Source organism: Ambystoma mexicanum, chromosome 13 (assembly GCF_040938575.1).
Source record: "Ambystoma mexicanum isolate Mex_15411 chromosome 13, UKY_AmexF1_1, whole genome shotgun sequence".
NCBI classification, from domain to species: domain Eukaryota; kingdom Metazoa; phylum Chordata; class Amphibia; order Caudata; family Ambystomatidae; genus Ambystoma; species Ambystoma mexicanum.
In genome coordinates, this window is record NC_090938.1 from 472,820,533 (window position 1) to 472,845,202 (window position 24,670).

Consider the following 24,670-nt stretch of genomic DNA (forward strand, 5'->3'; position numbering starts at 1 on the left):
GCGAGGGGGGATTCACACCTGGACGACTGGCTGATCCGAGCACGCTCTCCCGAGCAATTGTTGGATCATCTCGGTCTCACCTGCCGCACCCTCCACAGGCTGGGCTTCTCCCTGAATTTCAAAAAGTCGCATTTGACACCTTCCCTACAGCTCCTGTACATCGGTGCTGTGCTAGACACGTCCCTGGGGAACTGTTCGCCTTCCCAGGTCAGGGCTCATCACATTGTGCAGATGGTGGACAAGTTTCAAAGTGCCCAGTGTCTCCCGGCTTTAGACTTCTTAAGGTTGCTGGGCCTCATGGCATCCTGCATCTTTCTGGTGCCGAAGGCCAGACTACGGATGAGATCCCTGCAATGGGCCCTCAAACTGCAGTGGTCCCAGTTCTTGGGCAAGATGTCAGATCCTGTGCAGATTCCACTCTCGGTCACCCAAGATCTTCTGTGGTGGGCCGGCGAAAGGAACCTGCTGAAGGGGGAACCGTTTTGGCAACCATGGCCGGAGGTGACGATTGTGACAGATGCTTCCCTCACAGGATGGGGTGCTCATGCCAACGGACTGACAGTCCGCTGTTGTTGGTCTCCGTCGGAGTCCAGACTCCACATCAACCTGTTAGAGCCGAGAGCCATCAGGCTTGCCCTGAAGGCTTTTCTGCCGACTGTATGGTGGGAAAAGTGTCCTGATTATGACAGACCACACAGTGGCCTTGCATTACCTCAACAAAAAGGGGTGGTAGCAGGTTTGCTCCCATTGTCCAGGGAGGCAATGCAGCTCTGGTTCTGGGCCATCAAACAAGTTCTTTTGATCTCGGCAGTTCATCTGGCCGGAGACAAACGCGGCGGCGGACGCTCTGAGCAGGCAGTCTCTCACGAGTGGGAGTTGGCTCAGGAAGTCCTTCTGGAGATCTTTGCCCTTTGGGGAACCCCGCAAGTGGATCTCTTCGCCAGCAGTGTCAACTGGAAGTGAGAGATTCTGCTCAAGGAAATTTCCTCTGAGAGTAGCCTTAGGAGACGCGTTTGTGGTGGATTGGTCATTCCCGCTGCTGTACGCGTTTCCTCCAGTCCCCGTCATTCATAAAGTGTTGTGGAGGTTCTGGACCCGCATGATTATTGTGGCTCCAGATTGGGCCAGGAGAGCGTGGTACCGGACCTTCTCGAATTGTCAATCTGCCCTCCACGCCGTCTTGCTTACCGAGAGGATCTGCTCTCGAGGGGGGTGGGGTGGGTCAGGTTCTCCATCCAGAGGTCAGGACTCTCAACCTTCATGCTTCGTATCTGAAAGGTTGAGATAAAAGCATTGGGAACTCCCGGATGGTGTGATGGAGGTGTTAATTTCGGCCAGGCGACAAAGTTCCTGTGCCGTTATCGTAATTTCTGCGACTGGTGCAGGAGACAGAATGTTGATCCTTTCCAATGTTCCATGCCTATGGTTTGTCTTTTCTGATTTCTTTGGCCCACAAGGGCCTGCAAGTGGGTACCATTAAGGGTTGCCTGGCGGCGCTGTCCATATTTAAGCACTCGTCTGAAGAGTGGTCTTACTTTAAGATACATTTGATTTCACAGTTTTTAAAAGGACTGACTAATGTGTTTCCGCCGTCCCCTTTCCAGATGCCGGTTTGGGATATGAATTTGGTTTTGAAGTTTCTGATGGGTGCTCCGTTTGAGCCCTTGCACTCTTGTCCTTTGAGACTGTTGTCTTTCAAGACAGTGTTTTAGTTGCAGTTACTTCCGCTCGCAGAGCGAGTGAATTGCAGGCACTTTCAGCCAAGCCACCCTTTACTGTTTTCCATAAGGACAGGGTTGTCCTTCGGGTGCGTCCTTCTTTTCCGCCGAAGGTTGTGTCTGAATTTCAGTTAAGCAAAAACAATGATGTGATGGGTGGAAGGTTTAGACTGAATCTTAACCACTGGCGTTGCTCTGGGCAACCTTCCAGACCATCGTTCTTCGCCTGCCAAGCCATTACAGAAGGGGAAAAACCATATGCAAATCAGGCTTGGTCCCACCCCAAAAGGGGCAGCCCAGCCCGACTACTAGGTCACATCCCTTCCTCACGAGACCACAAGCATCCCCAAACATGTTTCGGCCTTGTTGGGCCTCATCAGTGAGGAGTAGCTTGGGTCTCTAGGCCCAGCAGGCACGGGAACCACGTCTGGGCATACCCGTCCCACTCGGGGTGACAAAGCAAAAACAAAGAGGTGGTGGCTGGAAGGTTTAGACTGAATCTTAACCACTGGCGTTGCTCTGGGCAACCTTACTGACCATCGTTCTTCACCACCCTTTGGGGTGGGTCCAAGCCTGATTTGCATATGGTCTTTCCCCTTCTGTAATGGCTTGGCAGGCAAAGAACGATGGTCTGGAGGGTCTGGAGGGTTTCCCATAGCCAGGCCAGTCTTCGATAAGGTAGCCAGTCTAAACCTTCCAGCCACCACCTCTTTGTTTTTGCTTTGAATTTCATTTAAGCCAGAAGGTAGTTCTTCCGACGTTTTATCCTCCTCCGCATCCTGGCAAGGAAGAGGAGATGCTCCATAGGTTGGATCCTAGGAGACCTCTGAGCTTTTATATTTCAAGATGTCCCGGGTCAGAGTGACAATCAGCTCTTTATTGGTTATGCTGGACAGCGGTTGAGCCAGGCTTTTGGCAAACAGACCTTGTCCAGGTGGATTATCCTCACTATTACTGAGTGTTACTGTTTGGCCGGTAAGGATCCTCCGGTAGGATTACGTGCTCACTCTACTAGGGGCGTGGCTACCTCCACTGCCCTTCAGCGTGGTGTTCCTATTCGGTATATTGGGCTTCTCTACATACTTTTGTCAAACATTACGCCCTGGATTCCATCCACGGGCGTCATCTGGCCTTTGGTAAGGCGGTTCTTTATTCCACCATTTGATTGGGTATTCTAAATTCTTTTCCCACCTCCATAGTTTGGTAGTGCTTTGGGAATCTGTCATCGATGTGGAATATGTTGGAGGGCACAATCCCTTCGAAGAACAAGTTACTTACCAAATCTGGTAACGTTCTTTCGATGGGATGTTCCTCAGACGTATTCCACATCGCCCTCGCAACCTGCCCCTTTGCAGAATTTCCTATGCTATTGCAGCTTACGTTTCTGCAAGGCTATCTGCAGTCAGACTGGCAGGAGATTGGTGCCACCCGTTCTGGGGAAAAAACTACAACTGAGGCTACGGCGGCGTGCGTCCTATATATAACATCCGGTGACGTCAACCCTCGATGGAGGCCCTCGAAGGATATCGCATCGATGCAGGACGCCCTTTGCTGAAAATTCTCTGAAGCAGCACAGCTGTGGACATTACCTGTCATAGATGTGGAATATGTCGGAGGAACATCCCATCAAAAGAACGTTACCAGATTTGGTAAGCAACTTGTTCTACTACCCTAAGAGGGCGAGAGGGGCAGTCCAAGAGGGCTTTTCTGGCACAGATTCTTCAGTCCCTTTTCTTCAGGATTCTGTCTCTCCCTGGAATTTCAGGACACTCCATTTCCAATCCACTGCAGACATTGAAATTTACCCATGGTTTGTTGTAGAGCAAAAAACACTATCTGGTCAATTATTTATCTTTGTCTGTCTTCTGATGTGGTTCTTCAAGCTGTTGGCAATGGTAGTGGCCCATTTACAGGGTAATAGTGTTCACAACTCAGCCTACCTCAAAGACTGGTTAATACATCAGTCTCCTGCTCCCAGTGTGGGGCCCTCTTCCAGACTTGCTGCTTGGCCCATAATGTGGATATTCTACTGAACCTTACAGAAGTTATCAGTTTCCTTTGTAACACTTCCCTTTCATTGGGTTGTCTGGACACTCTGAAGTGTGAGGCCAGCACAGAGACTTTTATGCTCAGTCATTTTGTACTTTTCTTGTCCCTGGTTTAAGACTTGGGTTGGGATCTCGTCAGTGGCTATTGCATATCCCCTGATGTCATTTATTGCCAAACATGTGGGACATGCAAGTCTCCAGTAGATGGCTCAGAATGTCTTGTGGTGGTGTCGGCTGAAAAGCTCTTTGAGAATGGTGCCGCCTTGCCCGAACTCTCCACAAGGTACTAGTGATAAAGCTTCTGTTAAGAATGTCTTGTTCAGCAAGAAGATCTTTTAGTGACCAGCCCGGAACTTGCTTGAGCGCCAAGTGATTGTTTCAGTAAGTGAAAGGTTGCCCATATCTTGGGCAGCACCCCGTGACCATGCACTGTATGAACAAGAGAAAAGTGTTCTTGCCCCCTTCCGCCATTGCTCCAAGAAATGTTCCCCACCAGGGGCTTTGGCTGTGGATTAAGCATTCCTTCTCCACTGTTCAATCTCTCTCATGACCGTGGTGTTGATAGAACTCTTGAAGTTTGGGTCCACTCTGATTTTGATCTCTCTGGATTGAGCAAGGTTTATATTTCAGCATCCCGACTTGACATGCAGTTTTTGCTTTTGATAGACTATTCCACCAATCCCAACCATCAAAGCCCATTTGTTGTCCTAGGTTGGCCTTTGAATTTAGCGTCTGACATTTTTTATTGGGGAGCCTTTCGGGCGCCTTTATACTTCCCATTCCTCCATCCTTGTGGGCGTCCCCCAACATGATAGTACTGGAACCTTTGGCAGTGAATAAATTAGCTACCCCTTGCACTTCAACCATGAAATCTGCCTGCTGGTGTTCTTTCCGAACTGCAGTCAGAGGCTCAATGAGCTTTGCCTTCCCTGGACTTGAGAAGAGTGCTTAAGTTCTACCTCTCCCGTATGGGTTTTTTCTGGAAATCAGAGGCACATTGTTGGTCACCTTGGGGCGCTCGACTCCCAGCACCCAAGCTGCCAAGGCCTCCATCACCCATTGGATGTTCCAGGCCATTTCGGAGGCTTACGTGGTCATGGGTAAGACTGTTCCCGCGGGGATTCATGCCCACCCGGTCTGCCCCAAGGCTACAGCTGTTGCCTTTCATAGACATGCTTCCTGGGAAGTCATTAGCAAGGCGGCTACATGGGCCACTCAGTCTGCATTCTGTGAGCACTATTCCCTGGACACCAGCTCCAGGCGAGATGCAGAGTTAGGTTTCAAGTGGTTTTGAGGAACCTTTTTGCTTATTAAGCACTGGAAAAGGTTTTCACAGATCCACCCATTTGTCTTGTTCAGTGCTATCACCCACAAGGAAGGAGGAAAGGGTATGGGACGTATGAGTAATTAGTTACTCTCTGTAGTGACAGAGTCCTTGTTCTTAGTCCACGTTTCACCATGCGTCCCACCCACCTTTCCCTGCTAGTATGCCAGAGGCTAAAGTCGTCAGCGTAGCCAGGTATTAAAGCATCGGATATGTGAAAAGGGGACTGAGGTGAGGTGCCGGAGGGCGGGGCCTCTGGGGTGTTCCAACGCCCTAGGCCACGCCTCTGCATGCTATGCTAAATTTAAAGGTGTAGCTCATTTTTTCGCTGCCATGTTCTGGTACCTTCCCCATGTTTGGTACGCCCTCAAGGATGGTGGAAGGGGACTAAGGACTGAGTACTCTAGTCACTACAGTAAGTAATTTTAATTTATTATCTTGTATTTTTGATGGTAAAAGTGATTTGTTCTTAAAAGGTTTGCTTTAGGTTATCAAAATATCGTATTGCATGCTTCTAAGAAAATATCTTTACATTCTTCTTCCTCCTCTCGCTCCTCCCAAGATCGAGTGTTTACATTGCGTAGACCGATGGCACTTATTTCAATGTGTGTTTATAAAATGATGGACTTTGCTATTTTGATGGTGTACGGTTTTCTGAGTTTTGAGCCAGTATACTTATTTACTGCTACTACAGTAAATCTTTACATCTTGTGGATGGGATAGTTCTGTCTCGATTACATTGTGAGGTTTTCAGGTTCCAACACAGTCTTGGCATGTAAACGTTTTCCCATTGTAGTGTTCACTGCAATGAAGAGTGTTTCATCTTGGCATATGAAGTGGTGGCTCCTGGTTTACATGTTCATTCCACAAAAGATCAAGCTGTTACATCGCCTACGTGTACATTGTCAGGCTATGGCTAGGCCTTGTTTGCGAAGCTCTATTACCTGGATTCCATAGTGGGTGAGGATGTCTGATTTGGTCATTCTGGGATCGTTTCCCGCTTTAGTTCCTGGCTTCTCGCTCTCCTGCCACCTGCCATCTTCATATTGCTTTAGGAGTCTCTTACAAGATCAGGAATTGGGAGTATTATGCTTGTGTAAAGTAGCTCTAAAGGTTTAATGAAGTGTTATGTTCCTTTGGGTGCTCAGCCATTGGGTGACATTTAGGGCAGCTTTAAAGCATTTTATGGAAAATTGTTGATCATTTAAAAGTGAAGTGTAACAGATTTTTTTTTGGCTATGGGTTTAATAATATGCATTGTTATGCAAATTTAGCAATACATTCCAAAGGACGGCCAGTAATGGTTGCTAACCGCCTAAGCGAAGTGGTACCATTAGCATTGGTTACGCACCACCATGCTAGAGTTTCTTTGTTACAAATTAGAACCCATAGGTAATATTTGTAACTTGTGGTTGCTAATGTGAAAAAGAAAAGGTACCTTTCCATTGTAATGCTCTTCACAGCACTGTAGCTGCTGTGGTCCTGTAGCACCACACTTTATTGGAGAGTGAAAAAGGATTACTATGGCTTGATGCAGCAGACAGCAGGGATATGGGAATTAGACTCATACATGTGGAGGGTCGAAGCAACCCATTTACTGGAGGGACATTGAGGGGTGGAGAAGTCTCTGCACATGCACGGCTTGTCATGGTAGAAAGCCAGCACCAGCTGTCAAGTCATAGCCTTCTCTTCACGCACTCTGTTTATGCACAGTCCATTGCATCATTAGCTATGATGCACTGTTCATTCTGTTAAACGGTATGCGTGCTTAAGGATATTTTTCTTGTTTTTTAATTTCATAAAAAACAAAGGGTGCAGCCCCATCCCTCGAACTTGTCGTCTGAGTTCAGAGCAATTTCATTGGATACTTCAAATGCTAAGCGTGCTAATGGAAGCTAGTAACATTCTTTCTTTTTGCTTTATTTTTAAATAAACTTCTAAAATGAATGTTCTTCAATTCTAGGTACAACACGCACTAAAAAAATCTGAAAAAGCTTTGGATACGTTAAACAAAGCCATTGGCATTGATCCCAAGAACCCGCTTTGCAAATTCCACAGAGCCTCTATATTATTTGCAAATGAGAAATATAAGGTAAGATGGTCATCAGAGTAGCAATGCTTTGGAGAAACCTTACCACTAGCTGGACTGAATTGTTGGGCCATCATTGCTACTGAGTAAGGTTTCTGAAGCATACATATAAAGGAAGTGTAAAATAGAGGCAGGTAGTCTTTTCTTTCCGGAGTAGCAATGGAAGATAGACTAAATATTGTTGTAGAATTGTGTTTCTATGTGACTTCCAAGAAAGGTAATGACATTCTCGGAAAATGCTACCATCACATTCTACAGAAAGCATGTTCCTTGTCCTAGCCTTTGAAATGTCCCGTTCAATAGCCAGAATGGTGGCATAAAATTGCTATATTGTCAATTTAGTGAATGCAGAGGTGCAGTGCTCCATGAACACAAAATGCTGTCTGACTTTTCATGCTCTGCTTGGTGTTAGAAACAAGAAATGTGCCCATCCTGTACAAATATCTAGACCAGTCTCTTGATTTTTCAGGTTTTATTTAATTAATGTTTGCCCTTCTCCAGCATGGGGTCTGGCATGGATTCACATGCTCATGAATATATTCCCCGTCGTCAGGCTGGGAATCCTCGGTAAAGAAAAATCAGTATCAGTATCAGTATCGTTTCTGATCTGTCTTTCGTAGTAGTAACCAATCACTGGTCTCTGCGTCATACTGACCACAGCCAATGACTGCCCTCTCCCTAAGCCCCGCCTCTGGCAGCCATCTTCAGATTTTTACCGCACGTTCAAATGTTGGGAGTCCTCGTGCTTAGCTCTCGAGCTTTTGCTGCGTTTTCGTGCTTTTTCACATTTTTTCGGTTAAACGAGCCTCAAGCTCCACCATTTCTACTCCCGTTAACGGGTACCCGTTGCGGGATTTTCCTACGCCCCTCAAGGGTGAAGATTTCTTCGAATCAACCTTTTGGAGGATTCCAGAAGATTTGCGGCCTACTTCGAGATGGCCGAGGAAGCGAGTTTGTCACCCGGACCCAAGCTGTTTCGCAGCTGCCCTGGATGCGGGCTACAGAATGTGTTTGAGGACGAGCATTTGCGATGCCTCTACTGTCTTCATGGGGACAAGACTCATGTAGAGAAGGACTGCCAGTTCTGCAAGAACTTGTCGGAGCGGACCATGAGGGACCGTCGATCCCGTCTCGCCAGCTGGTTGGAGAAGGGCTCAACGGGTGAGAAGAAGAAAGGGTCCGAGCGGGCTTGTAAGTCCTGTGCGGGCAGCCGGCGACGGGGGCCCAACACCAGGCCAAGCACCGCGAGTCCGCTGGCTCCGGGAGCGCCGAAAGGTCGGGCTCTTCGGTCGCCAGGCAGGGCGCACCTTCCCCGGCACCATCAACCACGAGCCAGCGCTCCGGTTTGGGGAAGAGGAAGTCCAAGACCCCGGGTAAGCTTCGGGAGAAGCCCCGTCAGATCTCGGGAGAGGGGGAGCGAGGCGTCGCCCCTCCCCCTAAGGAGGCCCGGGACGCCCCTAAGGTGGTGAAGGCCCCTACCCAGCAGGCAAAGGCCTCTATCGAGGCGATCGCTGCGACTCTGGCCAAGCCGGCAGAGACCCCGCCAGCAGAGACTGCCTCCGGGACTAGATTTTCCCTGCCGCCAAGGAGGGAATCCTCTTTTCAGCCCATCGTCATGGCCACCATGATGGAATAAGCGAGGGGGGGCACGGTAGCCTCCTCTAGCTCGGAGTCAGCCTCGGAGGAGGAACTGACCGAGGCCGTGAGGCATCTCGAAGTCCAATTCGAGAAGGTTCGATCCCGTAAGGAAGATCCTCGGGAGATAACCGAGGAAGTCGACGATGGCGAGGAAGAGCAGCCTTCCCTTCTGGCACTGCCGGAACCTAGGCCTCAGGATAGCTCGGCAGCCATTTTGTCTGCTATCCAGTCCTTATTCTCTGAGATAAGGACGAGATTACCACGGCCCAGGCCGGAGGACCCGCAACCTGGCCCGTCAGGAAGTCCTCAGAACAAACAGAGGACCCAACCCTCTCCTCCACTCGCCCCCGTAAGGCCTACAGTTCCCTCCTCATCCTCCCACGAGTCGGGAGATGACGGTGCGGTAGGCTCGACGACGGGTTCTGAGGGCGACGACGACGGAACGGGTCTCCCGTCACACGGGCCTCTCCGCCCGCCGAGATTGGCTCATTCCACGCCATGATCGCCAGGGCGTCTGAATTGTTCCAGCTCTGCCCGGAGGAGCAGAAAAAGGAAGGTTTCCTCTATCAGCGCCGGGAGGCCAAGAGGAAGACTGTCATCGCGGTGCCTCTAATCGATGACATCTGGGAGGAGGGCCTGTCGGTGCTCAAGAACCCCTCCACGGCACCAGCCTAACGGGACCGGTACGAGAAGAAGAACCGGGTCCCCGAGACCGCTCCCCTGTGCCTCAGGGCCTAGCCAACGCCGGACTCGGTCGTCTCGGCGGCGGCGAAGAAGAAAGTGGCGGGGTCAGGAGCCTCAACGTCAAATTCCCCTCCGGACGGCGAGGGTAGGAAGTTGGACGCCATGGGGCGACGGGTCATTTTGTCAGCGGCGACGACGATCAAAGCGGCCAACGCCCTGGCGATCGTGGCCCGTTACGACAGGGAGCTCTGGTTTAAGCTGGCCCCCATATTGGACTTCCTACCGGACGACAAGAGGTCCGAGGCCCTGGAAATACTTCAAGAAGGCGAGGTGGCGTTGGACCACGCCATAACGGTGGCACCCGATATTGCCGATACCGGGTTCCGCCAGCTGGGCAACAGAGTTTGCCTACGACGATGGGGTTGGCTCCGGGCGACTGACTTCCGTCAGGACGTCCAGACCAGGGTGTTGGACATGCCGTTCGACGGCAGCAACTTGTTCGGGAAGGCGGTGGACGAATCCCTCCAAGCCATAAAGACGGACACGGAGACGGCCTGCGCCCTAGGAGCCCTTCAGCAACGACGGCCCTTTCGGAGCTCCGGAGGCAGACTGGGCCTCCAAGGGATCCAGCGGTGGCTTGTCGTCCTACCGCCAGGCGGCATGCTCCTCGTCTCAGGAGGCCTACAGGGGTCGCGGCAAGCAGGGAGCGCCTCGCCGCCGTCGGCAGGGCGGCAAGGCCACCACCTCCAAGCAGGACTGAACCGGCTATGGCCTCGGGCCCCCACCAAAGCACCCCGGTTAGAGGCCGGCTGACGAATTTCGTCGGCGTGTGGAAGTCCATCTCCACCGACTGTTGGGTGCTGGATACCCTGGCAAGAGGACACTCTATCGAATTCCTGAAGAAGTGCCCTCACGTTCCACCTGTGGCCAGGAAGGAAAATCACGTCCCGCAACTGCTGTTGGAAGTACGGGCGATGCTCAGAAAAGGCGCCATCGAGCTCGTCCTGAAGAGGCTCCGGGGTGTACTCAAGGTACTTCTTCGTCAGGAAGAAGACGGGCAGCTGGCGCCCCATCCTGGACCTTCGTCATTTGAACAATGCCTCCACTCTCCGCCCTCTGCAACTTATCCAGAACAGAACTGCGAGACTTGTCCTTGGCCTCAAGCCCAGGGACCGTATCTCTCCAGGACTGAAATCTCTTCACTGGCTCCCAGTGGCCGCGAGGATCAAGTTCAAAACCCTCTGCATTGTCCACAAGGCCTTCTGGGGCCTGGGACCAAAATACCTCCAACTCTCTCTTCCTAAATATCTTCCTTCACGAGCCCTTCGCTCATCCGTCTCCAACTCCCTCATGGTCAGCCGTTTCTCGAAGCAACGAGCTGGGGGTAGATCTCTCTCCGCAGCAGGGGCCTCCCTCTGGAACAGCCTTCCTGCCTCCCTGAAACTTGAGGAGAACCATCTCCGGTTCCGGAAGCACCTCAAAACCTTCCTCTTCGCTTCTGCCTTCTCTCTCCCTCTCCCCTGCTAATCCTGCTTAACTCCCCACTGAACTCAGCTCAAACCTGCATCTGGGCCACTCTCAGCAACCTCGGTCCAGGGCCCAGCCACTCTCCACCTGCACTGCCTCCCCGGCTCCCCCTGCACTGTGGGACTGTCACTGTATCCCTACAGCCCCTTTCCCAGCACTTGCTCTGCACTTACCTCGCACTTGCCACCAGCTGGCCCTTTCTATTTATTATTTATTATTATTTTATTTTATTTTATTTTTTTTTTACGCTACTTACCTTGTACTGCACTTCCCCCCCCACCTCCTCCCCCCTGCACTTCCTCCTTTTCCCCTTACCTCTGCACTTGCGCGATCTGAATGACACCTGGCCTAGTAGGATCGTTTGTCTGTTTTCCCCTTGTTTCCCTCCCTCCCTGCCTCGTCGCGCCTTGAAACACTTGTGTATAGGCGCGTTACAAATACCATATCATATCATATCATATCAGGTCACAAAAGTTCAGGATGGTCACCCTCCAGCACGTGCTGGGACAGCTGGAGGAAGGCGACTTTCTATCGTCGTTGGACCTGGAGGATGCATACTTCCACGTTCCCATCCTCAAAAGTCACCGAAAGTTCCTCAGGTTCGTCGTCGAGGGACGCCACTACCAATTCAGAGCACTGCCGTTCGGATTGAAGTCGGCCCCCAGGGTCTTTACCAAGTGCCTAGCACCTGTGGCGGCGCACCTGTGGCGGCGCGCCTGCGCCTGCAGGGGATTCACGTCTACCCCCTACCTGGACGACTGGCTCATCCGCTCAAGGACGAGGGAACTCACCGTCGAACACACTGCGAGGACCGTCCAGCTACTCACAGACCTGGGATTCGCCATGAATTACCCAAAGTCCCAGCTGGTCCCGTCGCAGGAGGCCCTGTTTCTGGGAGCGAAGCTCGATACAGTGAGGCGCCTGGCGGCACCGTCGGAAGAACGGATGAAGACCATTCTGGGCAAAGTACAGCGCCTGCTAGCCACGGATGGTTGGGGCGCCCACACCGGAGATCTCCACACAAGAGGCCTCTGGCTCCCGGAGGAGAAGCTCCTGCACATCAACATCCTGGAACTCCGAGCCGTGTTCTGGGCTCTCAAATCGTTCCTCCTGTTGCTCAAGGGCAAGGTGGTGCGGATCTTCACGGACAACACCACGACAATGTTTTACATACGGAAGCAGGGAGGCACCAGATCCCCAGCCCTATCCAACGAGGCACAGGATCTGTGGCACTGGGCGGTCGCCATGGGGATGATCCTGGTTCCCTTCCACCTGGCAGGAGAAAGAAACACCATCGCCGACTCGCTCAGCAGGGAGCTGCGCGCCTGTCACGAGTGGGCACTGCGCCAGGATCAGGAGGATCAACTCTTCCGACGATGGGCAAACCCCAAATCGACCTGTTTGCAACAGCAATGAACTCGAAGTGCCAGAGGTTCGCCAGCAGGTTTCCCCAGCCGAGAAGCATGGGCGATGCGTTCTCGTTCCCCTGGGACGGCCTATACCTGTATGCGTTCCCTCCGTTGTCGTTGCTGCTTCGACTCATCAACCAGCTCAAGAGGTCCCGGTGCAGGATGATCCTCGTCGCACCGGCATGGCCGAGGCAGATCTGGTTCCCGGACCTTCTGGACTTGTCAACGTCCCCTCCCATCAAGCTGTCGGCGGACGCGGATCTCATCTCCAGAGAAGGAGGTGCCATCTTCCACCAGGACCCGGCGTCTATAAACCTGCAGGCTTGGCTCCTGCAGCGCTAGAGTTTGGAGGGTACGATATACCGGCCGACTGCAGAGAGGTTCTTGCAAAGGCCAGGGCGCCCGCGACTCTCAAATGCTACGGTCACAAGTGGAAGAGGTTCTCTATCTGGTGCCGAGCACAGAAGATCAACCCCCTACGGATTACGGCCCCGCAAGTGCTGCCGTACCTGCTATCGCTGGCAAAGGCTGGGCTAGCCCATGCCTCCATTAAGATTCATCTGGCGGCGATCTCCAGATATACCAGAACCACAGGACGGACGTCCCTGTGGGCCCATCGACTGGTAAAAGTTTATGAAAGGACTGCTCCGGTCATTCCCACCGGTGAAGGCCCCAGCCCCGGCGTGGGAACTTAACGTGGTGCTGACCACGCTCATGGGGCCTCCATTCGAGCCGATGCACTCCGCACCGATGAAGTTTGTGTCGTGGAAGACTGCATTCCTGGTGGCCATTACCACCGCACGATGAGTGGGAGAGATCCAGGCCCTATCCTGCAAAGCACCGTACTTGACTTTCCATGCCTCAAGGGTGGTGCTTAGGACGCACCCCTCCTTTATGCCCAAGGTGCCGTCGGACTTTCATCTTAACGAGCCCCTGGTGTTACCCGTTTTCTTCCCGTCTCCTTCGTCGCCGGCCGAGAGGACTTTGCACTTGCTGGATGTGGCTAGAGCGCTGAAGTTCTACGTGGACCGCACGAAGAGTTTTCGGAGGACATCAGTTATTCGTGAACTTTGGACCTGTGAATCAAGGGAAGGCTCTCTCGAAGTCTTCTATTTCCAGATGGCTCTCCGGCTGCATCATGCACTGCCACCGGTTGGCTAACCGACCGCTGCCAGGGCGTCCGAGAGCCCATTCGACCAGAGCGATCGCTGCTACTACGGCGTTCCTATCTGGTGTGCCCCTGCTGGACATCTGCAGGGCTGCTACGTGGAGGTCGACGCACACCTTGACGAGATTCTACTGCGTCGATCGGGATTCCAGGGAGGAGTCCAGGGTCGGCCAAGCAGTGCTACGCAACCTGTTCGCTTGAGCTGATCCTGGTGAGGAGGTAAGAGATGCTTAATGTTGAGTTGTATTGCTTAATGTTGAGCCTTTTGCCACCTCCGGTGGTTGTGCATGTGTGTACTGCTATGTATTCTTATATTCATGAGCATGTGAATCCATGCCAGACCCCATGCTGAAGAAGGAACAAGTAACTTACCTGTAACTGTTGTTCTCCAGCATGGGTCTGGCATGGATTCACATGCGAACCCTCCCGCCTACACCTCTGCGGCTCTTCACTTGGTAATACTGCCACTTCACGTGCTACCAAATCTGAAGATGGCTGCCAGAGGCGGGGCTTAGGGAGAGGGCAGTCATTGGCTGTGGTCAGTATGACGCAGAGATCAGTGATTGGTTACTACTACGAAAGACAGATCAGAAACGATACTGATACTGATTTTTCTTTACTGAGGATTCCCAGCCTGACGACGGGGAATATATTCATGAGCATGTGAATCCATGCCAGACCCATGCTGGAGAACAGTTACAGGTAAGTAACTTGTTCCTTATCCATGTTTCATTCTGTGTGTGTCACTGTACAGCTATTTTCTGCCTCTAGTGTGAATTTCATACTATTTCCTCTTAGCTATTTTTTGTTGCTGCAAAGCCTTTCTTTTTTATTCGGAGATACTTGCCCAATTCCTTTGTTTCTAAGAGCTGATCTCTAGTCAGGTGGGCCAAATCTAGTGTTTTCGTTCGTCCCATCCCCTTTTCTCCATCCTTGTGAGCGTACCCCAACAAAGGTACTGCAACCTTTTGGCAGCGAAAAATGAAGCTTCTCCTTTAAATTTAGTATAGCGTGGGGGTGTGGCCTCAGGCGTGGGGAAGCCCCACCGAGACCCTCCAACCTCCCCCAAGGCACCTCACATCAGTCCCTTCTTCCGCACTGACGGTGTTGAACCTGGCAGCCAGCGTAGAGACTTTTTTTTTCGCTTCCTGCTTGCTCCCCTGTTTTTTGCAATTCTTATTTCATTTACTTTCGGTTCCTCGCCTCACCAGGTGCATGTCAGCCGCTGGAGGATTCATGAGATGTGCCTCATGCGACCGCTTATTCCTGGCCTCGGACCCCATTCACTTGAGTGTTTGGGGCCCGACCACTGCTGGGACTTATGTTCGACTCACAGGGCATTGAAGAATCGCTTGTCGCGTTGGAGGGAGATCATCCACACTTCTCCGCCCCACCTTAAGGACTTTGTCTCCAGGATCTCTCATCACAACAAGGTAGGACCTCTGTTCAGCACAGCTCCACAGCAACTCCTTTCCCGGGGGCTCTTCCGGGCGCTCTGGGGATAGACCTGAGGCCGTCCTGGCTACCGTCTTCCAGGCTGAGGGGCTCAGAGGCCCCCTACCAGGCTGTCCTCAAAAGGGTGTTCAAAAGTATCATCGAGAGTGTGTCCTCGGCTAGATCCAGCATGTCGACCGGCACATGTTTTGAGGGCGTCCAGCCAACCCGAGCTCGCTCCGAGGTTGAGAGTCAGGGCGTTATGACAAAAGTCCGCTGGCTGAGAACTCAGCGCCTACCAGTGTGATCTGAGGTCGGCACCTCTGCTTCGGGTGCAAAACCCAAGTTGTATCCTCGCTTATCAGAGGCCTTTCTTGGCTCAGACCCTTTGTGCCTTCCCACCCAGGGTGTGGGGTAAGGCTTCAAAATGGCGTAGTTGGACTTTGCAGAGCCTGCCAGGCAGGAGACCATCTTGGATCCAGCTCAGAGCCCGCCAGTGCTTTCGCCTGCATCGAATGGGCTTTGCAGGATTATCCCAGCCCCCTTCCCTCTGGAAGCGGCAGTGGATCCTACGGTGCAGGCTTTTGGTTTCCTTGGGGATACATCTACCCATCACAACCGTCCGGCTATACACAGCAAGAGCCTCAGCGCTTTGACCAGGAGCAGAGGCCCAGCACCTCATAGGGTCAGGCCCCTAGGAACCCAGAGGCTTGTGAGGACTGCTTCCTCTTCCTCATGTGTTCCTCTCAGTTGAAGGGGCTCCTGAAGGACATTGTGAAGCAGGATAATCCGGCAGGTGTCGTCCGGCCCCCTCCTCTGGGTACTCCTCCGCTCCCAATGCCGGTCACTCCACCGGTTCAGGTTCATCAGTTCTGTCCCCGCCACCTCCTCGTGTACCACCAACGCCGCCTGCTCAACAGCCATTGGACCGGTCTGTGGCTCTTGACCTGGGGAGCAAGTAGTTGGACAGCAGATTTAGGCTGACGGACAGGGAGCCAATCCTCTTTGCCTCCCGCCCGCAGTCCCAACAGAACCCTTTTCACCAGAAAAATAAACAAGTTCCCTTTAAATGTATTCACGCACAGGGTCACAGCCTAGGGAGCATGTGCTCCCTTAACCCCGGCCCCAGGGCCACATCCCAATCCTCTTCACTGTGTCAATGGGAGTGTACCGGTTTCACCAGCGCTCCACGCACTTTCCCATAATATTGTTTTGAATCTAATAATTCTATGAAATCTGTTTCAGGTACTTCGAATACTTCCAGGGATACACTGTCCACCGGTGCCCGAACATTTCCCCCGCGCGTGTCGGCTGCAGTGGGCTTCAGTAGGTGCCTGTCATGTGACTGTTCATTTCCCATGTCAGACCTGAACGCCCTCTGCCTCCGGTGCCCGGTAGAGGACCACGGATGGAAAGGCTGCTTGGCGTGCAATATGCTCACTCCGCGGTCTCTCAGGAACTGGTTGGTGCGAAGGAGGGAGCTGCTCTCCAGGTCGCCACCGGAGCACATTAAAGAGTATGTGCGAAGGAAGATCAAGAAAGCAAGTATAATGTTCAGCAAAGCACCCCGTAGGGGTGACTCCTTCCCAGGGAAGCGAGGGGCCAGTCGGGCCCTATCAGAGGCAAGAAGGGTACCTGGTAGGCCAGTTGGAGGATTTTCTATTCAGTCTATAAAATAGCGGCGTGCCACGTTCTTTAGGCACTTATGAGTGAGTGAGGCAGTTTTAAGTAGAATGTTGTCGTTAGTTGAGAGCCAGTTGTTTTGTCTCCATGCTTCAGAGATGTGCTCTTTACTGGCTATGCCCAGTGCTGCTCTAAAAGCATTGTTTTGTAGAGTCTGGATTTTTCTGATTATAGTTTTATTGGCACCCCGGTATAAGGCATTGCAATAGTCCAGTTTGGACAGGATTAGAGCTCTGGCCAGAGTAGTGCAGCTGTTTTTAGATAAAAATGGTTTGCCCACTCTAATCAATTTGCATGTATAGGCCGTGGCAGAGGCCATGGAGTTGACCTGTTCGGTAAAGGTGAGGATGGAGTCCAGATAAAAACCTGGCGTTTTTACCGCTTTGGCAACGTTGATGGTGGTGCCATCAATGTTGAACAAGGTGTATTTGGGTCCAGGTTTGTTGAGATTGGGGTGGTACCCAGAATGATGAGTTCAGTTTTGTCATCATTCAGGCATAGACCATTGGACTGCCATCCATGCCTGGATGATGAGGCATATTTTATTTACTAAGGCCAAATCCTTATCATAATCCCCAGTAAGTGGTATGAGAATCTGGATATCTGCGTAATTAGTGTAGGTGATACCGAGACAATCCAGATCATCAAAAAGGGGCTTGGTGAATATATTAGACATTGTGGGAGAGACACATGATCCTTGGGGCCAACCACATGTAATGGGGATGGGGTTTGCTGCTGCTGAGGGCGAGAAGACTCATCGTCCTATTGTTTAGAAACAATTGCATCCAGACTATGGCCTTCTGAGAGAAGTGTGCTGCTGAGTCGAGGTGGTTACATAGGACCTTGTGATCTACCAGGTCGAATGCTGCTGAGAGATCAAGGAGGAGTAGTAAGGCTGACTTCCCTTTGTCTCTCAGCTTGTCGGTTTGGGCTTTGTGGTCGATCAGCACTGCCTCAGTCCCATGTTGGGGCCTAAATCCTGATTGCCGTGATTCTAATAGCTAATTGCGCTCCAGATAGTGCCGTATTTGGATGTATGCCACCCTGTCTAAGATTTTTATTAGGAATGGCACTGTAGTTGTAGGTCTATAATTGGTGGGTATGGTGGGATCTAGTGTTCGTTTTCTGAGGAGCGGGAGTACCCAGGACTCCTTTAGGTTGCTTGGGTTGGTGCCGGTTGAAAAGAAGGCATTGATGAATTTCGCAATGAAGGGTGCCAGGTCTCTGGCTGCGTCTTTAATGATTTGGGGAGGGCATTCATCACCCTGACATTTAGAAGGTTTGAGGGAGAGAATGATTTTCTCGACTTCAAGAATTTTAACTTTGGCAAAGTTAAAGCTTTCTGGCGGTTTGGTTGGAGGCGGTGTGGTGCAGGCCTGTGTGGTTGTGTTGGGTATATTTAATGTTTTAGTGGTAATTTTGTCTTGGAGGGTGTGGATTTTGTTGGCGAGTGCCTTCTGTATGTCGGAGCACCAGGTTTTGTCCTTTACACAGCTGTCCGGCACAGGGACGGGGTTTTCAAGCTCTTTTAGGATGACAAAGTTCCTTTGTGCTTGAATTGGCGTGCAGGATCCTGTTATAAGGTTCCTGTTTAGTGCAAAGAATTTCATTTTTGTACTTTGAAGAGCTATTGGTCAGATTGGCTCTATTTAATTCGGTCGGGGTTTGCCTCCAGGTAACTTCGCTTCTGATGCTTGTTAATCTGCTTAGAATCAAATGCTGTGCATATGGTCTGATATCGAGTGGTAACCGCAGAGTATTGCATCTTGTCTTTCTGGGACCGAAAGGGGACGTCGGCGTATATGCGGGTCTAACACTGTCCCTAGCGTGACGTGTAGTGTACCCAAAATCCCTGACGCGCCGAGTTCCCTCAGATTGTGTTTTCCACCCAGATACTGGTCGCCCTATAGCAGCGACATTGTTTCTTTATTCCGACTGTATCGGTTATTTCCCCTTAAATCACTTCGGCGATTTAAACAACATCGACGGAGACTACAGGAAGTTTCGTCAGCGGTGGATTTCGGCTCCTAAGATCCGGCGGCTGAGTCATCCACGTGGTCGAGCCCTCTGCTGGCCTACACAGTAGGGAGATTGGGGTCAGGCGGACCATTTCTTTCGTTACGTCTATCCTCTTTCCCCCACTTGGCCCTCTAGGTCTGGTCATCTTTGTTTATACCTTTCACTATGGAAAGGACACCATTTATGTTCTGCCCTAAGTGGTTGGGTCAGTTACCCATGGAAAGATGAGCACAGAACGTGTCATTCTGGTCTCCCCTTAGATCACGAGAAGCGGGGTGCGGCTTGTAAGCTCCTTCGGCCTAAGACCCTTAAGGAGCACTGTGTAAAGTGGTGGGCCGCATACGGTATGTCGCAGGCTGAATCCTCTTCTCCCACCACCACACCTGCCGAAAGTGACGGGGGCTCCTCAGATGACCAAACAACCGTATCGGATGTCATAGACCTTGATGCGGACACTTCTAGGTCTGCCACGCCAGTCCCCTAACCCTCAAGGCCTGACGCAAGTCTCCCTTCAGGGACAACACCCGGCGACAGGGGCGTGCAAAGCGTTTTTTGTAAGTGTATTCTATGCTTCGAACTCGCACACAGTGCAAAGCCACGACCTGAATGCTGAAATACTAACACAGACAGGAATGTCAAACTGTGCAGAAATACATTGTTTTTCTCTCTCACTAAGTCCTTGAAGTCGAGCAGAAGCCGCATCTAATCAGTAGTCCAAGTGCCGGCTTGTCTTGCAAACCCTGTAGTAAAAGGCAGTTAAAACATGAATTATTTTCTCCCAGCGGTGCTCCTTCGCAGAGAGTGGTATTTTCTGCTTCAGAACTGTCTGACCCTTAGCTCATGAACCGAGACACACAGATAACGTAGTAAGGAATGTTTTTCTGATAAGAACATGATATCCTTGCCGAGCTAGAGCTCCATGTTCCCCATAACAGAAAGCCGCCTCTGCTGCCTTTGCTAGAATAACTATGTTTAGACTGAATGAAGACTTGTCATAACGTATCATAATTGTCAATCACTGAACCCTAGCCTGTATGACATGTATGAGGGCGGATCGAATTGCCTTCACAAAAGATTATTTCTAATGTGTATATATATTTCTACTTGAGCGTTGCTTGCTCTCTCACATCTCACAGGGTCTGGGAACACACGTCGTGAGGCGTTGAGACCCAGTCAGCCGACTGAGACTACTTTGAAATAAACCAGACTTGTTTGGAAAACGAACCTTGTGTCGGACGTATCACTTGGGTATATGGTTATTGTCTTAGTTTCCATATGCGGTCTTTATGGCCTAGCAGGACAAGGGAGACATTTGAAGGGTGCATGGACCTCTTAAAAGGATTGTCTCGCTTTCTGTGCATCCTTCCCCTAAGAGATCTCGTGAAGACCCTCAGCTTCATGTTTCCAAGAAAATCTTGACTCTCAGCCCTCTGCTTCTGTCCACCATGAAGATGTGGTCCAGATGGACACTTACCAGGACATCTACAGCAAAGAAGACCCTTCCTTCAGGACTACCCTGAGGACCAGGCGGATGCCATGGACAACTGGGAGGAAACCCAGCAAGTGGAAACAGAGCCATGGACGCTCCCCACACAAGATCAGGACACTGATGTTCTTTGCCTGGATTCTCCTCCATCCACCTCAGCTCGCCAGGCCTCGCCTGTAGACGATCAAATTGCCTTCAATGCCATCTTAAGGAAGGCAGCAGATCACTTTCAGATCACTACTCAGGAGGCGGTACCTAAACAAGACTTTGTGGAGGACATTCTCAAGGAGAAACCCCCCTGAAGCCAAGCCATTCCCCTCCTAAATTCTGTTAAAAGAAGATTGGCCCCCTCCCTGGTCACGCCAGCTCAGACCAGGGCAGTGAACCCAAGAGTGGAAAAACTATTTCGGCCAGCTCCTTCGGACCCTCAATATATCAAAGGCCACAACACCCCCGACTCCTTGGTAGTCACTACCACCCGGAAACGGGCAGTGGTACCCCTTGCTACGGATGAGGCACCTCCGGATAAGGAATCCAAAAGGTTGTACGCCCTAGGTAAGCAAGTTACATCAGCAGCTGCATACACCACACGAATAGCGAATAACACCACACTGCTTGCCAGTTATGCAGACGCACAATGGAACCTTGTACAAGAAGGTCTCCAGGAGGTTCCTGAACCAGTTAGGTCCAGCCTTCTCCCCATCGTGGCCAAGGGCAGGCAGGTAAATAAGAATATAATCAAGAACATTCTGGACACTGCTGAAACATCAGGCAGGTCACTGGCCCAAGGCACTCTACCCAAGCAACACGCTTGGCTTCGCAACTCGGGGTTCAAGCCTGAAACACAGGCCACTCTTACCAAACCCATAGAGACCAATCTCTTCGGGAAAGCGGTCGACGATGCCCTGGAGACAGCCAAGAAAGAGCATGAGACTCTTTAGTCCTTGCAACAAATAACTCAGAAACCTTCCCCCCCCCCCTCCCCCCCAAAGGAGAGGCGGTCCTCGTCAGTCCTTTCGAGGGCAGTGGCGTGCAAGTCAGAACTACTAGAGCACGGGAAATAAGAACTCTGGACAAACATCAGGAAGACTCGCCTACTAACCACCTAGGGGTCAGCGACGCGGCAGAGGCCCCAATCCCAGAGGAGCTGCAGCCTCTGGTCAGAAATGACCAACAGATCCAGGTCCCCTCCCATGTCACCCCGGTCTGGGGGCATTTAACATCTTTCCTCACAGCATGGGAGGGGATAACTTCAGACGAGTGGGTTATAAAGACTGTCGCCCACGGGTACTGCGTGGAATTCGCCAAACCACCACCGTTCAGACCGCCACGCTCACGTCGCCTCTCGCCGGACCATCTGCAGATCCTGAATCAAGAGGTGGAAACACTGCTGGGAAAGGACGCCATAGAAGCCATCCCTATTCTTCAGGTAAACAAGGGTATTTATTCAGTGTACTTCCTTGTACCCAAAAAGGACCCCACCATGCACCCTGTTCTAGACCTGCGCCCAGTGAACGAATTTATAAAACCTCAAGTTTTGCATGGGAACACTGCAGGAGGTGATCCCACTGTTGGGACCACATGGCAACATTGGACATGAAAAATGCATACTTTCATATTTCAATGTTACCAGCGCACAGGAAATACCTAATGTTCACGATAGAGGAAAGGCATTACCAATTCAAGGTGCTCCCCTTCAGCATTGCCTTGGCGCCAAGGGTTTTTACAAAAGTCCTGGCGGCAGCAGATCTGCGCAGACAATCCGTCCCGGTTTACCCTTACCTCGACGACTGGCTTATAACAGGGACTCCTACGACACATGCTTTTTGAACACTCAGAAGACTGTAGACCACCTTCTGTTCAGTCTGTGATTCTCTATCAACGAGAAAAAATCCTGTCTTGTCCCCAGTCAAGTAAAACAATTTCTGGGGGCTCTAATCCAGACGAAGGACGGCCTCTTCTTCCCCTCCAACGAGAGGCTTTGGTACATACTTTTTCAGATCCCTCAATATGTAGCCAGTCGGGAGGTGATGGTACGCAAGGCCATGCGCTTGCTAGGTATGATGGCTGTTGGGCAGAATCCTGTGCAGTTCCCTTGGGGAACACTGCAAAAAGATTAAGACTACAGGAGTAAGCAGTAAACCCAATTGGTAACAGTCTGTACCATCCAGATTTACCTGGTAGCAGTGGCTGAGCAGTCGGACTTCTCTCAAGAAGAGAACAGTAGGGCAGTATATAGAGTATACACAATAGGGCTAAGAACGCATTAGAGCAAACAAACACTGACCAGAGCTTTGTATAAAAAGTATATAATTATTTATTTAAAGCGCACTTTAGGCAATATACTAGCACTCTAAATAAAAAGCAAGTTAAAACAGTCAGGTAAAGTATACACACCTCCCTTGATAACTATTAGACAAGTCAGAGTTAAAACACCACGATTTGTTAACAGATGTGAGCGTGTAACCTAGATGGCACTCCAATAGTTCAGTTAAAGGGAGAGAAAAAGGCAGAGCATAGAAATAAAACAGGTCCCAACACTTTTTAGGAGTTCTCAGCAAGGGAATAAAGGCAGTATACACTATAGAGCCAAAGTTCATAGGCCAGGCCCACTTTAAATGGAGCAAAGCGAAATATGCCCAGGATCACACGGATTAAAATGCACTAAAAGTCTTTGCAGAATGTTCAAAAGTTTTTGGGGGGATTCAAGAAGGTAAAGTTAGAAGGTCTGGGGCCAACCCAGTTGGAAAGCCAAGGATTTAAGGGTCACCTTGGGCAAACCGAAGAAAGGGAGGCCAGGCAGGACACAGTACCTTAGAGAGAGGAAGCTCCAGCGGTGGCAGTTGTTCCTGGCAGTGGTTGCAGTTCGTTGTTTCGACCAGGGGAAGAGAGGATCTCGTTGAGGAGGAAACGTGGAGTCGATGCACTGCACAGGGATGAAACCAGCCGTGGAGTTTGTCGGTAAAAGGTGCGGTCCTTTTATTCGCGGTCAAAGTGGTGAAGCTTGGCTATCCGGCCGCCGGGGTGCTTGGCACAGGCTATTCGATCAAGAGACGTCTCTGGAAGGCGAAAGGGCCGAACTGGTTGGTCCCACCAGCTCAGAGGGAGAAGACTCGTCCAGCAGAAGACCGTCTCTTGTCGTTGGGAAAGTGGTGAGTTTGTTGCAGCAGGACTTCACTGGTGCTGTCGTCGTTGCAGATGGCTCAGCTTCTTCCCTCTTCGGATTCTTAGGTCCTGTGGCGACATCGGAAGTTCCAGTCCCAAAGGCCCTGCTTTTATGCAGAAAAACCCCCATTCAACAGCCTAGCTGTCACACACACACATGCTAAGTGGTGAGCCGGGCGGCTCACCACTGGGCCAATCAGAATAGAGTGCGACTTGAGTTTCTAAGGCAACGCAGTCCAGGGTGCCAATTCCCCTCCCCACACATCCTGTGGAACCCAGACAAAGTGGCACCATTTGGATGGATTCTGTGGAGAATCCCGCCAAAAAGTGGAACAAAGGGCTCGACCTTGGTCAGAGTTAGAGACGGACACAAACGCCATTTTAGAAAAGAGTTCTGGCAAAAAGACCCAACCGTTGATTTAATATTAAAGAAATAAACCGGTGGGATCTTTAACATTGCACCAAAAAGTGGTGCGTTTAAAATCAATGGGAAAATCCCATATAGAATATTCTGGTGGAATATTTCGTGTGGTAACCACTGCCACCAGCCAGAAACTCGACAAGGGGGGGGACTGGACAGTGCCCCCTTGAAAACAGACCCAGGGGCAATATAATTAACCCTTTCCAGTACTTCCACAATATGATGGTTTGTACTGGTTCTGTTCACAATTCAGGACTATTAAAGTCAATGGTGACTTTACATGCCATGGGAGACAGTAGTCAGTCCCAGGGTATGGAGTCTGTTTGGGGGTCACTATGACACCCCTGTGTTACTGCACTGAGGGTGCTGTGTAACACATACACAAAAAATAGATGATACCCTATGGAGTAAGACCCCATAAGCACATACAAAGTCAAAGACATACCTCAAATCATGCTTAAGAGTGGGAGTAAAAGTCTTTCTTAGCAGGAGAAAAAAACAAACCCCAAAAATCCAGCAAGCTGCTGGGGGGACTCGCTAGGTTTGGGAAATTAGGCTTCTAAGAGAATTCTCCCTAACAATGGCGTCATGCATATACTTGGTTCCCCGCGCGCAACTGCGCATGCGTCCCATGCAAGAGTGGCTCAACATCCAGTGGTGTCAGGCCAGCAGGCAAAGGGAAGATCTGGTAGTTGTCTCGCCAGCCCTCGTTTTCTCTATGCAGTGGTGGTCGAGGGTAAACCTCTTAAAGGGGAAATCCTTCACCCCCACAGTGGAAGCCACTCTCACGACAGACTCATCTTTCACGTGGTGGGGGGGGGGGGGCTCACCTGCTTCAGCAGACAGCGCATGGAGTG

The 24,670-nt window shown here is 51.0% G+C and overlaps 1 protein-coding gene across 2 annotated transcripts in view; it reads left to right on the plus strand.

Annotated features, from left to right (window-relative positions):
* Positions 1-24,670, plus strand: part of CDC27 (cell division cycle 27) — a 1,618,725-nt gene that overhangs the window by 1,300,753 nt on the left and 293,302 nt on the right. For both annotated transcript variants that reach the window (XM_069634092.1, XM_069634093.1), the window contains exon 16: positions 7,054-7,182. In XM_069634092.1, the coding sequence (XP_069490193.1) occupies positions 7,054-7,182 (129 nt within the window). The remainder of the gene's footprint in view (positions 1-7,053; positions 7,183-24,670) is intronic.